The sequence below is a fragment of the Astatotilapia calliptera genome, chromosome 5 (genome assembly GCF_900246225.1).
Source record: "Astatotilapia calliptera chromosome 5, fAstCal1.2, whole genome shotgun sequence".
In the NCBI taxonomy this organism is placed as follows: Eukaryota; Metazoa; Chordata; class Actinopteri; order Cichliformes; family Cichlidae; genus Astatotilapia; species Astatotilapia calliptera.
The window spans coordinates 5,462,141-5,476,835 of NC_039306.1; the positions used below are offsets into that span (position 1 = coordinate 5,462,141).

Consider the following 14,695-nt stretch of genomic DNA (forward strand, 5'->3'; position numbering starts at 1 on the left):
CAAGACTGACTGAGGTTTGATCTAACAGGATGAATCCAACTTCACCAGTTCACCAATTCATTACCTCTATCAGACCTATTTTACTCAGAACTGAGCCTCACTGGACTCAATAAAGGTGCGAGAGAGCCCATGCTGTTGTGTTTGAACTGATTGAAATCAGTATATTAATTAGAAAACCACACACCTAGGATTCTAATATCAGTAAGGATTCAAATCACACTTTTCCCTCCTCAATTAGCTATCAGCAGCTGCTCTCTAACTTAATAGCGCTCTTATCTAGCCCCATAGAAAGGTCAAGCCTACTGGGGGAATTGTAGTGAATGGCTGGCTAACATTTGGTACTTAGTGTGTGTCTAAGAAACTTGTGTGTGAGTGTGTCTAAAAGTATGTTAAGTTAATGTGCATCTGAAGGGCAACACATTTCTTGTGTGTATGATGGTGCTGAAAAATGTGGGATGAATTATGGTGAAGGACATTCATTCGCAAAGCAGTTGTACAGTTCTTAATTGGGGTCAGTCCCTTTCACCAGCACCTTTTTTTAAGTTGGTAAAAATACCCGTGTGCCTTCCATATGAACGAAACTCATCTGTCATCAAGATCTTTAAACTCACATCCATTATTTTAATGATGTGAATAAAACAAAAGGACTTTCAAAAGTTTTTATTCCCATTTTAGGACTAACTATTAGTACAGCACATCCAAAAGTTTTACTCAACACTTCATCCTTCCATTTATTCTCATTAATTTATTAATGTGTCATATTGCATTACAACTTCGGCCTTTTGAAAATAAAGAGCATGCACTCCTCTGGTAATATTTGCACATGATTTAACACAGCCACTGATTTCAGCCACACATATTCCTTAGAGGTGCAACAATACTCGTATCGATATTGAACCGTTCGATACAGTGCTTTCGGTTCGGTACGCATGTGTATCGAACAATACAAAATTTTTAATTTATTTGATCAACTTTTCTTCTGACGATGCTGTCTGTGTGAGCGCTCAGTGGATCTGCGCTCGACAGTGCAGCCTAGGCGGAGTAGCCGAACGCAGTGACGCACTGACCGCAGGGCAAGCTAGCGAGACAGAGCTCTCGTTGCAACATGGCAAATTGAACCTCCCCCACCCTCATTCAGATCTGGTGTTTGGAACTATTTTGGTTTTCATGAGATGTATGACCCTGAAGGTAAGCGCGTCATGGACTAAAGTAAAACAGTATGTTGGATGTGCCACGCAATGCTCAATTACATGGGTGGGAACTAGTGTGTTAGCGCAGTTTGCTCATTAACGTGTTGACGCCGTCCAGCCCCACGCACGTGGCGATCCACCATAGCTCGTTAATGGAGATTTGCCGTGTTGTGGCGTTAACGTCATTTCAACAAGATTAACGCTGACAGCACTAGTGGGAACACAACGAATATGACTGCACATTTATGCCGACATCATCCTAGTGCAAAGACAAAAACAACAAGCATGCATGCTACAAAGAGTCATTTAGACAGCCGTTAGCACATGATTCTCCTTATGGGGACCTGATATGTTTAATATGCTGCTGAGAATATAGCCCAGAAGAAGCGTATAGTATACCTTTTATTTTGGAAAGAGACATTTCTCTGTAATAAACTCTCTTTTCCAAAGATGAGTGATTTCTCGATCTGATAGATTTATTTTTTTATTACTTTGTTGTTTCAGCAACATTAAATTTAAAAACTGTACTTTTGAGTTAAAATATATATTTATAATTTTAATAAATGGCAAATTAAAAAGGCATGAACATTTTTTTTTGTATTGAAAAAATATCGAACCGTGACACCAAAGTATCGAACTGAACGGAACTGTGAATTTTGTGTATCGTTGCACCCCTAATATTCATTGTTGTCCCTGTCGAAGCACATGAGAAAAAGACACTAACTTGTACCTTCTGAGCACGCCGTTTATCTGCTCTCTGGTTCTGGTGGTAGATGCGGCTGAAGTTGGAGACAATGACAGGGACGGGCAGAGCGATCACCAGGACGCCACTCAGGGAGCAGATGGAGCCAAAGATCTTTCCAGCAATTGTCTTTGGCACCATGTCCCCATACCTACAAAAGGAGATAAATGAGAAAGGTTAGGAAAAAGATGAACGTTGATGCATAGTTTCAAATGCACTTTACTGTGTAATTATATGCACCTGTTTTAATGTGTTTCGAATATGTGCATGAAGAAACGAGAAAAAAAGAAAGAAAAGAAAACACTTTGTATAAAAAGTCCTTGCTCGTTGACTGATGTGAAAAAAAGCTGGCATATTAAAAGAAAGGCTATAGTTTTTGAATACACTTGATATTGTGGTGCTTGCTTCTGCTACTGTAGACAAAGCAGCAATTCACACTGCCTGCCACTCATCAGAAAGGTCAAAAAATACAGAATAAACACTGCAGTGTAAAACTGTAAGGACTCCCCTTTAAAGTCTGGACTTTTGTTACACATCACTATAGCAGAAGCAAAACTGAAACAAGGCACATGAGACGAGGGACTGACAAAATAAAACAGGAAGTAGCACGCATACGACATGCAAGCGTAAAATCTGTGAGATATATATATATATATATACAGTCCTGTTCCCAGGACTGCGCTCTTCTGGACAGAGATCTCCGATGTTATTCCCGGGATCTGCTGGAGCCACTTGCCTAGCTTGGGAGTCACCGCTAGGCAAGTGGCTCCAGCAGATCCCGGGAATAACATATATATATATATATATATATATATATATATATATATATATATATATATATATATATATATATATATATATATATATATATACATATATCACTGACTTTCAGCTTGTTGTGTTTGTGGATATATGACTGACTTTAATTATTAAACAAATAAGTGACGTCATATTCAGTACTTTTGACAGTTCACTCTTCGGCCGCTCCATCTCATTAGGGAAATTCCATATACATAAATTTCAAAACTCAACCCCATCATTTAATTTGCTTTTGATTGAAATTAAATATTACTTAAACTCTCTTAAATTAACTTCCAATAAAAAAGGTTTATCATTGATTGAAGTTCATTCAGAAATGTTTAAGGAATGAGCTGTCACAACTTTCAAGTACAAAGTTGTTATGAAGTCTGTCACATTCCCCCCCCCCCCCCCTTTTTTTTTTTTTTATCCTTTATTTATTTATCCTTCTTATTCCATTGTACTGTATATTGTTACTCTTATTTGCCTTGTATGTCTACTGTACAAACTGAACTGGAATGACTGACTGTTCGCGTTATAAGTTCAATAAAGTTTGGAGAAAAAAAACAAAAAACCCCTCTTCGGCTGCTCCCTTCTGCCGTATTTTGCGGCAAAATTATCCACACCCACCGCCGCACTATGAATTGTGGGATATATGGGACCAAGAAGCGTGCACCGGACCACGCTTGATATTTGGGGAAATCGACGGCGCATTTGGAGTATGCATTTGAAGTACACTTCGAATTGGGACAGCCGTCGTCGCGTGGCGGTGACGTAACCGCACTTGAAATGCGTACTTCAAGTGTGCAGACCCTGAATTGGGACACAGCCATGGAAACAATAGATTTAACATGGAAGATGTTGAGGACAAAACATAAAGACAGGTGTAAGAAAACAGGAGGAAATCACTAAACAAGAAACACAGAGACAGGACTAAGGGAACAGGAAAATAAACTGATGACTGATGACCTAAAGTAAGTAAAAAAGAAAACCCAACATAATAACATCCAGAAATAGGCCCAGTTCTCAAACTCAAAATGAATTTAGCAAAATTAAAAAGTCTAAAACACAGAACACAGGATGTAACCATGACGGTTGCATCCTGTCAAGGAACTTAATGAAGGCCAAGTTTTTTTTTATGATAGTAAATAAATAAGCAAATTGATTTTCTATTTTCCATTTTGTTTCTTAAAGAAATTTGCTCACAACTGAATTATGCGCCTTGAATGCAGTGCAATTACTGGCTCCGCATTGCAATTCTCAACCTTGAAAATTTAATTGTTAAGACAAGCGCCAGAAACATTCTTGTCATGCTGTTATTAAAGTGGGATATATGCTTTAAACACACAACTGATATCACCTTTTAAGATGCAGTGATGTATTGAAACATGGGCAAACATAATTTGAAACAGAATATAAGACAAAAACAAAGTCTGTACAATTCCAATAAGCTTGAAAGTCAGTATTTGGTATGACCAGCTTTGTTCTTCAACACAACTTTCTTCGGGAAAAGTTCTCCAGGCTTCTTGAAGGACATTTGAAGCTCTTCTTTGGATATTGGCTGTCTTTTGGTCTGTTCTCTCTAAATCACTGTTAAATATTATATATAATGTTGGGGTCCGGGCTCTCAGGAGGCCAGTGCATGAATGGTAGTGCTCCATGTGTGTGTTTTCTCTCCAGACACTCTATGCTTTTAAGGGATAGGCAGTGTTGGGGATCATTGTCATGCTGAAAAATTAAGTTTTCTCTAATCCAGCATTTTCCACATGGAATTCCATGGTGGATCAAAATCTGACAGCACTTTTCTCTGTTCATAATTTCATCAGTTTTGATAAGATCCCCACCATTTGCTGAAATGCAGATTCTATCTGTTATAGATAGCCGTAGACACTGACCTCGGGAAGTATTGACAGTGACTTGAACCACAAATTAAAATTTTAGATTCATCACTCCACAAGACATGTTCACACTGATTTTTTTTTTGTCTTGCTCGTGAGTAATTTGGCATTTCCTCTTTTTTCCCCTCAACAATGGTTTCTTCTGGCTTCGGAGATTAGTCAGAACAGCAGTATAACAGCGAGTGTTTTCAAAGCCATCCACACGGTTCAAATCCACTCGCTGCTGAGACCTTCTCTGTGGCGGCTAGCTGTTCTCCCTGTGCCTTTATGGGTTCCCCCCAGGTATTCTGGCTTCAACATGGATGTTAGGTTAAATGATAAATTAGCCATAGGTGCAATGTTCCCTCTAAGCTGCGCACGTGCGCAATTGCGCACCCCTGGCACAGTCTCTGCGCACAGAAAATCTGCGTTGCGCACAAAAAAAATCTAACCTGAATTGAAATTAAAATTAATACTTTAACAATTCTGTTTTGCAGTGTTAGTCAGTAAGTGACTGGCTGCTCCCGTATGGGATTAGAACGATGCCACCTTATCCCATAGTCCAGCCAATAATGCGATTCACATTCGTATATACGCAGCTAATCAACGTGGTTGACAGGCTATGACAGACTGATGTCGCTCACAGTGGTCCAAGGGATCGCTCAGGGAGTTTGTGTGTTCGCTCAGACACATGAAAAATTAGAGGAACATTGCATAGGTGTGAACGTCTGTCTCCCTGTTAACTCTGTGATAGATTAGTAACCTGTCAAGGGTGTACCCTGGCTTTTACCCTATGACACCTAGGATAGGCTCCAGCCCCGTCATAACCCTGAACTGAATATGGGGAAGAAAATGGATGGAAAATGTAATCAGTGGGCGTTCCATTAGTATGTAAATGACCTTGAGAAAAAAAGTAAATCTAAGAACTAACGGGAAAGACAAGTTAAAGTATATGAGCTACAGCTAATTTTAAAGCTAAATAAACCTAGAATACCTCAAGTAAAAATAAATCAATTCAGCTATAATTATGAAAAATCTGCTTTTGTCATATGTTAAAAATAACACAACCAGTGCTAGCTAAAAGTCCTTAATCACATCATTGTTGCTGCTCTGAACCTTAACCCTGTCCTTGGCCACAAAATGAGTGGAAACAACATCACATGCATGCAGGAACATTAATTATTTCTGTCTTTACACTCCTCAATTTTCAGATAAATTATAAATACTTTTTATTAAATGAAAAAAGTACAAGAGTACTGAGCTCTGTACAGCTAAAGGGAAATTAAAAGTCAATTGTTCTTTGTTGGTTCATTGCTTCTGGTCTAGGTATTTATTACTGATTTACTACATCAATAATATGCAGTTATATAATTTTGGACATAGCATTGTACAGAAATCTTTGCTTCTTCTCCTTTCTTTGTTCCCTATTTTAATGCCTGTTGTCGTCTGCTTCTTTTGGGCCCCTGATAATTTGATTACACAGGTGAATGACTGCTGTGACAGGTGGACAGAAGCAGAAAGATAGGACCAGTGCTATCTATGTGGCTCAGACCAGGCATAACAAAGCCTTGCCAGTGGGCTCTGAGGCGAGGAAGAAGCCAAGGTGTACTCTCTGGTGAATGCTGTGAGCCATGATGGCATTTGGGGCAACAAATTGATTTAATAACGGACTTCCAGGACGTGCTTGTAAGTTGGCGAGAAGAGACACAAAATCATCACCTGGAGAGGATACTTACATCGACTTTAAGTACTGTGACATGAAACGATGTTCACCAGTGTTTGCTTGTGCACTTTTTTGTGTAAGAAGAAAACAGAGAGGACTATGCTGCATATAGTACCTCTGACTTTGGTCAACCCATTTACATAAGAGTCACTTAAAAAAGGCTCAAGAACCGAGTTGATTTTAATCCTCTAGGCTTCACTGGAACACTTGCACTTGTCAAAAGACCCTTTTTGCCTCCTCTCTGACTGTTTGGCCTCTTTGGCTCCAGAGTTTCCTCTCCACTGCGTTCTCGACACCAAGAGACCTATGACAGGTAAGACCCATGCACTGTTGACCACTGGGCCTCTTGAGGGATGCTCTCCAACTTTCTGACTCTTGTTTTTTTGACCTAAAGCTTCCACCGTGGCCTGCTCTCCTTCCCGAAGAGCAGTATAATACCAGTCTTACCCACCTCCTGCTCGCACAGAATGAAGAGATGAGGGATTATCACAAACGCAGCCGTCCGCTCTGCCTGAGTCAATGCGCGCAGGTAGGGAAGAATATGTTTCTCAAATCGTAATTCAAAATGACTTTCCATTTTTGTTCTCTACACAGTAAAGACGAGGACAGATGATTCAGACCAGAAATAACAGAAGTAATGTCAGATATAATGAAAAAAAGAATTGAACAGACTGCTTTTTATTAACCACACTGAAATAAATTGGGAAAAATAAAGTCAATGTAGTCCATGCCAAGTTTAGCGATTTTGCAGAATTGCCATTAAAAATTTTAAATTCATTGTGCAATTTACAGTACGTTTGATTCATAGAAAAGGATGTGGTGATTTAAACCAGTTTCTAGAGTTCATGGTAATTAATTTGTAACCCTGCTTTGGTCTACCTGTATGTATCTAAAGTAAAGGACTCAGTGGTGAAAAACCAAAGAATACTGAGCTTGTGTTTTATCCATCCCTGTCAAAATAGAAAACTTCAAAGGCATAGCAGCATGAAAGTAGGGGACAGGTTTAGCTATCATCAATTATGATGGCTCTCTATGAATTATTATTTCTGTTCACATAAGAAGAATAATACATTTTTGTTGCTCTTCATTCACCAAACTGAATTTCGAACAGCTCTTTTTTTCTTTGAGGAGAACTTTCTCTCATGATGTTTCCTGGCAGGCAGGTTGACGCGTACACCAAGCAGAGAAGAGTCAGAAAAATGAAGGATTATTAACAAACGATGGAGAGATGACCACAGGGCTTGTTGTTATTGTTGCTGAGTCCTGCTCCTGGCTGCCAGACAATGAGACAAATTATTTCACAGTTCGCTTCGCGAGCTGTCTGTCAGCTGATGAGAGACGACATTCTCCTGGCTGTCTCCGACTGCTTTGTTGTAATAATGTTTGACGTTCCTTACCCGCTACGATGTGTCAAATATCATTACGACTGCGAACTGCATTACCGTGAAATATTCAAAACTTAGCTCTCTGCGGCGAGTTAGCTCACATCAGGCCGTCATGTTTCAAAGAGAGATTGGTGCCTAAACACTTAATGAATTAAGGGTTGTGGTTACTTTTGTGCTGGCATCAATGGATTTTGACCTCGCTTTCATTATGGAGGCACCCCTTCATTCACAGTGATGACTGACTGCTGTGCAAAATAGAAACATACTTTGTAATGAAAAGGTCCATTCTGGTGGAAATGTTTTTTTAAACTTGCTTCCAAATAATTGCTGATGATTTGACTGGATCAGTCTGGGGGTGAAAAATTATCTACAACCACAGAATGTTGCATATCCTCATGTGCCAATGCTCCATAAGCTACGTTTAGAACAATTTTATCTGTGTGTCTGTAAAAACTCAGCCACCTCATTAATTTCAATGAAGTCACTTTCTTCTTGTGGGAGATGGTGCCAATACTGTACAGAAGTTGTGCCTAAACACTCAAGGGTGCAGCAGATGTATTTGAAGGGAATGTATTATTTTTCCTGTTTAGAGATTTTTGGTGTTTGAATAACAGAACTGTAATTTTTCAGTCTTTTCTGACTGGATTTGTTCATATTTAGTTTTTCATATTCTTATTCCTAGTGCTACTACAAGGATAATTATCTCAAAGGTCAATCAAGAACTACCAAAGAACATAGTATTTTCTCTCATCTGAATCCCTGTCTAGAGGAATCACATGACTCCAGTAATAAACAGTATATCAAAAATGTCTTGTTGGGCCTCATTTACACAGGACTAGAGACCAGTCAGCAACACCTTGCAACCTTTGGTTAGGCCTAATATTTGTATTCAACCACTGCTTGGTGGTTAGGGTTGCTTGCTGGTCGTTGCTTTCACTAGGTGAAAGTGGTTGCAAAAAAGGTGCTGCACCATCATTGCTTTGCTTACTGGCAGGCTACCATGGTAACATGTAGGTGGATGGAAGACGCTGACTTATCTGCCAACAGTGGCAAACTACTCGCTGAGCGATAGTGAAACTTGGAAAAAGTGTGACACAAAGCCGAATGTAGAATGTTTGCCTTCAGTTACCGCATTTCTACTGCTGTAACTAACACATTTCAAAAGCCATGATTCACTTCTGCTTGGGGAGTACCTGGACAGTTTGCACAGAGCATGCACACTATGGGCAAATGCTGCAATCTGCTGACAAAAAAGCAATTGCAAGGAGGCTTGTGGTGCAGCACCATACACCTGTATCCAACCAATTTCACTTAGATGCTGCCAGTAACGACCATTCGCCAACTGGCCAGTGAATAGACATGTTTCTCCAGTGTGCAGGGGTTGCCAAGAGCCTGCCAAGCGGTCTCTGTGGCCTAACGCTTCACAACCTATTTCTGAGATCATGTTGTAAACATAATAGTTTGCCAAGCAAGACAATTTAAAACACTAATGTGGCTGGACCATCGTAATTAACTTTTACTTGGTTATGCTAAAAGCCTTTAGTTCATCCAAAATACTTCAGAGAGAGTACTAACAGAGACTAGAAAAAGAGAGCATATTTCTCCCATACTGGCTTCTCTTCGTTGGCTCCCTGTTAAATCCAGAATTAAATATAAAATTCTTTTCCTCACATAAAAGGTCTTGAATAATCAGGCCCCATCTTATCTAAATGACCTTATAGTACCGTATCACACCAATAAAACACTTCACTCTCGGGCTTACTTGTTGTTCCTGGAGTGTTTAAAAGTAGAATGGGAGGGAGAGCCTTTAACTTTTAGGCCCCTCTTCTATGGAACCAACTCCCAGTTTGGATTCTGGAGAAAGACACTCTCCTTTTAAGATTAGGCTTAAAACTTTCCTTTCTGATAAAGCATAGGGCTGGCTCAGGTGACCTCGATTCATCTCTTGTTTACACTGCAATAGGGCGAGGCTGCTAAGGGCTTCAAATGATGCATTGTTTCTTTTCACTCACTATGTGTTTATATACATTTCTGCATTTAATTATGAATTGTTATTAATCTGTGGCTCTCTTCCACAGTGTGTCTTTCCCCCCTCTCTTCCCCCCAACCAGTGGGAGATGACCACCCCTTCCCTGAGCCAACCCCTTCCTGTTAAAATGGAGTTTTTCCTTCCCACTGTTTCTAAGTGCTTTCTCAAAGGTGGTCATTTGTTAGATTGGGTTTTCTTGGGGTATTATTATAAGCAACTGTTGTTGTAATTTGATGCTGTATAAATAAAATTACATTAAAAAAACAGAAATTAATATGTCTTTACTTTTAGCATTTGAGATGTCTCAATTTCCATGGTTGTTTCATAAAAAGTTGCATACTAGCAAAGTTTCACATCTGAGTGGAGAAGCAGACTGGGAGCTAGAAATGTGACAGCTGCAATTCCAAATGTTGTAAGTTATAAATCTCCTCACTCAATTATAATCAATTAAACATCCAACTCAGTCAGAAAATATACTTCCAATGGTGTACCGGCCAGGCAGGCGCTTATCTGCCAGATAAGCATTCATTTTAGTTTTTCTTCACCTGTTAAAATGAAATAAATCAAGATAAAAAGATAAATAGTGAACTGATCAGTGACAGGTTGACTAAATGGTGTAGTGAGGTACAAAACACAGCAGTACAACCTTTCTCTGGTTAATGGACAGCTGCATCAGAAGGACTCATTTCCTTGCTTTGTCCTCCTGCCTCATTTTAAAATTAAGACAGTAGCAGGTGGGAAAAATCATTTATTTAGTCTTGTGTTTAATCGTTTGAAATTGCTTGTTTTGGACTTTATTAAAAGAAGCTGCTGTTGCTTCAGCAACGTGTGACAGGAACAACATGATCCAGATAGTTATGATGGATATAAAATCAAAGAGATTCGAATGGACAAGCTGCAAAAAGCCACTATTGTTGGTGAATGGCTTTGCTTATGAAAAGCAGACTTTGGCACAGCCAAACCTCCATTTGGAGGTCCAACATTGTTACAGCTGTGATAAAGAACATTTAAAATCATTATCACAAGAGGAAACAGGCCAAAACTAGTTCTTAATTATACAGGGCCTGTGTTATTCTTAGTTTGACAGTTTACTCCGAGCTTACACTTTAATTTATCATTCCTATTTTCTATTCATGAAGATTGATCACCTCTATGGGAGTATCTAGAAAAATACGCTGAAAATCTGTAAAACAACCATTGTTGCTGGTCATCAATCAGTGCACACACTCTCACATGGGCCACTTTTAGCAATGAAGCCAACACCAAGTGCCAAAACAAAACAAAGAAAAACTCTGCAATTCTTGGAAAATTTCCACTTTTGGAAGCTCCCACGTCACAGCTATAGAGCCACCAGCAAATAATTAAAGCATCTTATCTGTCTGTCTGTCTATATATACACCACACACACCTCAAACTAACAAAACTCTTTGCTTTTAAATCTCTACAGCAAGAGAAGCAAATCAAAACCACCTGGAAAACACCCAGCAGATACAACTTATGAAGCAGTGGAGAAAGTGGCAGATGGGCGGTCACTGAAGGATTCTAATACTACCTGCAAAGTGATGTAAATTGTTTCTAATACTGCAGCTGAAGTGATTCCCAGAACTGATTTAATGGACTACTCTAAACTAGCAGCATATAATAAATAAATTACACCTTGATGCTGCAAGACTGCCGAGTCTTTTTATATTGTGAGAGGAAAAATTAAAGAGAAAAATGAACTTCAAAAATTTTAAAGCCTATTTTTAACTAGAACTCATCTCGGTGCTTGTAATGACACAGAATGCAGCACTTGGCAAAAAAGGGCTCTAAATTTGAGTTCATTATTATTCAAGAAATTCATTACACGTTGTAAACAGTGAAATGTCTCTGTTGTCCATCTGCAGATGGACAACAGAGAGCAATTAATGGAGCAATTAATTTAAAATTAACAAGTCATCTGTCAGCTTATAAACAGTTTTTCAGGTGGTTTCCATGGATGAAAAGACATATTTTATAATATAAGTTTATTTTAATTCCACAAAGTGAGACCGAATTCATTTTCTAAAATAAAGTAGCAATTTTGAAAGATAAGGCAACAGCTATTATTACCTTATGGGAAACATTGTCTTTAAATCTGCCACATGCACATGTAAAGTTTTGAAAACAGTAATTTGGATGGATTATCCTTTCATGTCTTTAAAGGATTAACTATAACAAATTTATATAAATCTCCTGCACATTTGCTAAGCTGCTCAATCCTGATTGCTTTTGGTAAGAGGCACACATTTGCTGTGTGACAGCGCAGGTTAACACAAGATCTCTGCATGATGTTTATATAATCTGCCTTCAATCTGAATAGCCCTAACAGTACAAGAATGAGTGTTGGATAATCTCATTGTAGATACAAGTACACAGCTTAGAGAATGTCAATCCACTTTGTCAGGCACTCCAACAATCGCCTAAACAAAGACACAATGAGAAGGCCCTCTTTCAAACACATGAAAGGACCAAAACTTTGTGTTAAATAAAACAAACTATCCTGTCATAACTGATGCACTGCGATAATTGTGGCAGGTCAAAGCTGAACCAGCAGAACTTTTCTGTAAATCTATTTTTTCTGTCTTAAATTTTGCCATTTATTTTTATGTCATTTGATTATTTTAGTCAACAGCTGTTGCTTTTTAAGTGCGCTACATAAGCAAACTTGAGTTGACTTAAAAAAGTCTTTTTTTAACACTTTTGTTATAATGTCTGTATATTAAAAAATGTACTAAAAACAAATGTATAATAATCTGAAAACATGCTTTACTCGTTAGAGTATGGGCTACAACTGTGCGAGGAACTTAAAGATGCTAACGTTAACTCTAACACTGCATTAAACACAAACTACACAATGTCAATAGGCACAAAAAACACGCTAATATTTGCTGTATGAAATATAAGATTGTATAAGAGTTGCCCTTGGGCTTTTTATACCCTTTCAAGTAACACTGCTTCAGTGTTTGAGAACAGATCATGAAATAGCAAAGCTGCATGAATAACTTAAAACACTGCTGAGAGATGCTGTGTACTGAGAATGAGTAAAATTACCGCAGTTTTCTTTCCCTGCAGCTAAAGCAGCATTCACAGGTCAAACAGCACCCTGCAGCTCCACCATGTTTGTTGCTCTCTCTTTCACATTTCAGGACACATTTACGACCCTTTTCTTTTCCCCTCATCAGTGCGGGGCCAACCCTGAAACCAATCTGCCCTACTAAATCTCACAGAAGTGAACATGAGAAATGGGTGACTTGACCATCTATCCAGGGGGGACTGCAAGCTTATACCTGCCGTACTGATATTCACAAACAAGCTCACCTTCCTGTTTTCTACTAAAGGCAAACAGGAGATGGTGTGATAACAACGGAAACAAGCACTAGGAATGAAACGGGAAAGGGAGGGGGTGGAATGGGATTAAAAATGAGGAAAAGAAACAATTTCATGTCTGTTGTTATACACACAAGCATGTGAGAGATGTGGGATATTAGTTCGTGTGACCTCCTGCCACTGGAAAGAAAACACCATCCATCATGACCTCCGTGAGCTCCTTTTCAAATTAGAGGCTGGTTCATTTTAACAGGGCAAGTTAACATTGAGGACAAGCTAACCTGCCAAAGTGGGCTGATCTAAATGGCCCCAACAATAGTGAGTTTATTTAAAAGCATGAATAAAGAGGGTTCAACCATAGTTCAGTGTTAGCAGAGGATGATGTATGAGATTCCAAAAGCTGCACAATAGCTAAAAATGAAAGTAGAGAATTAAGCGTTTTGTTAAAGAAAAAAAAAATCTACTCACAGAAAAAAAACGTACTAATATTGATTTGCACTACCCAGTAATGTCACTGTCCTTTTCTTTGTTGCTCATTTGTTTTTCCTTTCCAGTATTCTTCTGTTGGTTTGTAGTATTTGCAGTTATAGTGGATTTTTACAGCACACCACAGATTTACAGCTGCATTTTGACATACTATGAAAACTTAAATCACTCAGGATACAATCTGGGTTTTTTCCCCTCTTGATCTCATCAAAGCCTTACAACTACACTGCCCAGTAAATAACTTCTGACTAATCATTCAGAGATTCAATGCAAGTGGTAGAGTACAGTAGTCTGAGACAGCCTGAAAAACGGATAGTGTGGGCTACAGAGGTCGAGCAAGCTCATTTCTTACTCTGAACCACAAGGTATTTTAATTAATTTAGCATTTCGCAAAGTTGCACTGCATAAGAACATAAGAAGAAATGCTTTGCTTTAATATTACAACCCTATAAGGCATGCCCAACTGTACGGCCCAGCCAGGTTGCCAGTCCAGGTCTAACACAGAAAGACAAAAAAACATTCACACTCCTATTAACAACCAATTAAGGATCACCAGTTAAACTACCACGCATATTTTTGTGCAGTGTGCTAATAATTAAAAAATGTCAATTCATGTGAATTATTCCCTCCCACAAAGGAGGCTCTTGAGTCAGGGACCACTAAACCGTAATGACAATCACACACTGTTCTCTTAATTTGAAATGCTCTTCTTACCAGTGCACCGATCACTATTAGTTCCTCCCACAAGAACTGAGCAGCACTATTGAGTGATGGTTTCCTTTTATGTAGCAGTGACAATTTGATGCATCCAAAAGACTAATCCACATTTGGAGAACAGGCCCCAGGTTGTCACTGTCCTCCATCTGCTTCCTTCTTTTTCATCCGCTCTGTGATTCTTTTTTCTCATCAATATTTTTCAGTCACCATTGTTACTCGAGACCATGCAGTTCTGAAAAGTAGTATTTCAGTGTGTTCAGTCAAGACATTTGCCTTCATGCTTAGTGACCATGCTTCAATCTAAAAACGTACCATTATCAAAAAGACTGGAGAAACAAACACTGGCTTATTAACAAGGCCCAGGTAGAATTCTGATTGTGCCTAAAAGATGCTCTACACA

At 38.8% G+C, this 14,695-nt stretch overlaps 1 protein-coding gene across 4 annotated transcripts in view; it reads right to left on the reverse strand.

Moving 5' to 3' along the window:
* Window positions 1-14,695, reverse strand: part of LOC113021953 (potassium voltage-gated channel subfamily D member 3-like) — a 98,315-nt gene that overhangs the window by 25,766 nt on the left and 57,854 nt on the right. For 3 of the 4 annotated variants that reach the window (XM_026166858.1, XM_026166857.1, XM_026166854.1), the window contains exon 3: window positions 1,921-2,083. In XM_026166858.1, coding sequence (XP_026022643.1) covers window positions 1,921-2,083 — 163 coding nt within the window. Of the gene's footprint in view, window positions 1-1,914; window positions 2,084-14,695 lie in introns of all 4 variants that reach the window. The other variant, XM_026166855.1, reaches the window with a different exon arrangement.